General features: G+C 52.2%; 1 protein-coding gene across 1 annotated transcript; it reads left to right on the top strand.

The window, feature by feature from the left end:
- Nucleotides 1-1,334: 1,334 nt before the first annotated feature.
- On the top strand, nt 1,335-2,962 carry INSM2 (INSM transcriptional repressor 2). Its single transcript, XM_033953239.1, has one exon. The coding sequence runs from the start codon at nt 1,355-1,357 to the stop codon at nt 2,960-2,962; it is 1,608 nt and encodes a 535-aa protein (XP_033809130.1). The 5' UTR covers nt 1,335-1,354.

Raw genomic sequence — 2,962 nt, 5'->3', positions numbered from 1 at the left:
CCAACTCTTGGAATGTTTTATTATTTTAGCCTTGAGTAGTTAGTGAGATGGTGCCTTTGCTTATCAGTACATTGCCAGGAAGGTTTGAAGTTTGGTTAAAAAATAAAAAAGGAAGGAAGTTAAAAACAACTAGTCTCCATTGAGAGCTATACAATTTTTTTTTTTCCATATGGTAGGAAAAATAGCTTCCGGAAACAAAAGAAAAGAAAACTGGCTGGACTAAGGGCGTTAGCGGTTTAACGGGCGTAATAGCGCGCAGTAAACCGCTGGACAGGCTAGCCGCTAGCGCCTCCTCTTGAGCAGGCGGTAGTTTTTCGGCCAGCGTAAGGGTTAGCTCGTGATGAAAAGTCACTGGCGTTAAACCCACTAGCGCGACTCCGTAAAAGGAGCCCTAAGGAGATTGCATTGTTTAACTTGCTTTTTTTTTAATCAAACTTTTCAAACCACTTCTGGTCAGACTGCGGTTACCAATGTCAATATGCATCAACGGCAAACCCAGATGAAAAGAGCTGAAATAGATATATGGAGATACTAGGGTAGCTTAAATATAGCCCCATAAAATCATAGTCCGCTAAACTAAGCCACCGAGATGGGCTTCGGTGCATTTGACGCGCCTTTGTAAAAGGGGCCCTAATATACTGTACTTAGATGGGAAGAGGTAAAACGCGGACCTCACGGACCACTTCGATTCGACAGCAATAACGCTGAACTCTGATCCTCAAACAGGCACCAAAAGATCGGACCTGACGGACCTCGCGGATCTAAAACCGCAGGTCCTTAAAAATCGGAGGTCCGTGTCGGTGCCACTCGTGGTTTCTGTCTCTGACAGAGCTCGATGAGATTTTAGCGCTGACGGATCCTAATACTTTCCCCTCCCTATGCTGAGACGGATCCGTCAGCGCTTTAAAATCTCATCGAGGTCTGTCAGAGACAGAAACCACGAGTGGCACCGACACGGACCTCCGATTTTTTTAAGGACCTGCGGTTTTAGATCCGCGAGGTCCGTCAGGTCCGTGTTTTATCCTATTCGTCGTCGAAATCTCGAAAAACCTTTGGTGACACTTTGAGGACCGGCCTTGACCATTCCGGCGATCATTTTCAGTTCACCGGCAATAGCAGAAAAGCCTTACAGGCTGTGCAAGGACCGGGGTAAGGAGCTTTCTTCCCGCCCTCCCTAATTTACCAACTACACAAGTACTGATTGGCGATTAAGCCTCGGTCTCTGTGACGTCACAGAGAGCTTGGACGCACGCGAGCTATAAGAGTGCCCAGGAAGTGCCGGGGAGCGACTCTAGTGCAACCCAGGAGCGCAGGGAGTTAGTCACCTGATCGGCCGCCGCCTAAATAGTGGAAAATGCCTCGAGGATTCCTGGTGAAGAGGAGCAAAAGAAGCTGCGGATCGTATCGGATACGCTTTCAGGAAGCGGAATCCTCGTACCCTCTGCACTTTCCTTTGGTTCTGGCCCCGCCAGATGACTTGGTTTCAGGCACGTCCACATCAGCTGTTCCCAGAAGCAACTCGGAGGCTGCAGTTGCAAAGGTTCAGCCACCCGAAGGGCTCAACGGCCTTGAACCGCTCTCTCATTTCAGCCCTTCCAGCCCATCTTCGCCTGCAGCTCCCGCCTTACAGGATGGAACCAGTAGAACCAGGCCCCATACTTCTAGCAGCCCAATGAAACCCGTGGCTTTAGAGTTGAAGAAAGCGTTCTCCAAAAGGGGATTGAGCTCCCCCTTCTCGGCCGAGTCCTTTCCCGTGGCAACTTCTTTTTCTTCCATGCAGAAACTGCTCATGCAGCACGGTCCCTTCCTCACCCCAGACAGAAAGCTGGACGGCCAGGTACGGCTCTGCCCCTCGCTGCAGGGCATGAGAGGTCCAGCCCGGGACCTGGTCGAGAGACGGGCCAAAGCGACCTCTAAGAAGCCCAAAGTGATGCGGAAGCTCACTTTCGCCGACGAAGTGACGACATCGCCTGTGCTCGGACTGAAAATCAAAGCGGAAGATCCCGATTGCAAACCCAGGTCCTCGCAGGGGCACCGAGCCCCCTTGGGGGAGTTCATCTGCCAGCTCTGTAAGGAACAGTACCCGGACCCCTTTGCTTTGGCCCAGCACAAGTGCTCCCGAATCGTGCGCGTGGAGTATCGGTGCCCCGAGTGCGATAAGATCTTCAGCTGCCCTGCCAACCTGGCCTCCCACCGGCGATGGCACAAACCTCGCCCCGGGGTAAGTGCAGAGAGTCCGGTAAGTAAACTGCAGCAGCTTCCCGCCGCTGCTTCCGACCCAGATTTGCGGGAAGGTAAAGAAAACAGCAGCCAATCTTTCCTAGGAGAGAACGCTCAGCGGCGACTTGGTAGCCAAGGCTCCGACCAGCACCACAAGAGGGTGGACAGCTCCAAGTCCTCCACTCTTTCCTATGGCTCCTTGAGCAGATCGCAGGCGCCTAATCAGCACCATCAAAATACGAACAGCTCCCACTGCTCGGATCCCCCATGTAGTACCTCGTACGAGAACAGCCAAACACTGAGGGTGCCCCTGCCTCCAATGCCAGGGTCAAGTGGCGATGAGGACGTCTTCATCTGCCCGTACTGCCACAAGAAGTTTCGAAGGCAGGCTTACTTGAGAAAACACCTCGCTACCCATGAAGCTTCACGACCCCCCTCTTATGGGCAATTGGAGAGGGAGCAGATTATATTTCCCTGCCACCTGTGCGGGGCTCATTTTCCCTCTGCAGACACCAGGGACAAACATCAGCTATGGCATGCAGTGAGGGAAGAGCTGCTGCTTCCCCTGGCACAGGAGGAAGATCATAGGGTAGCAGAAGGAGACCAGCAGATCTTCTCCTGCAAGCATTGCCCCGCTACTTTCTTCAGTTCCCCAGGACTTACCAGGCATATTAACAAATGCCACCCCACTGAAAACAGACAGGTACTTTTGCTTCAAATACCATTAAGGTCTAGCTGTTAA

This window comes from Geotrypetes seraphini, chromosome 7 (assembly GCF_902459505.1).
Source record: "Geotrypetes seraphini chromosome 7, aGeoSer1.1, whole genome shotgun sequence".
Classification (NCBI taxonomy): Eukaryota; Metazoa; Chordata; class Amphibia; order Gymnophiona; family Dermophiidae; genus Geotrypetes; species Geotrypetes seraphini.
The sequence above is the reverse complement of the archived record's forward strand: the minus strand, read 5'-3'. Positions and strand labels throughout refer to the sequence as shown.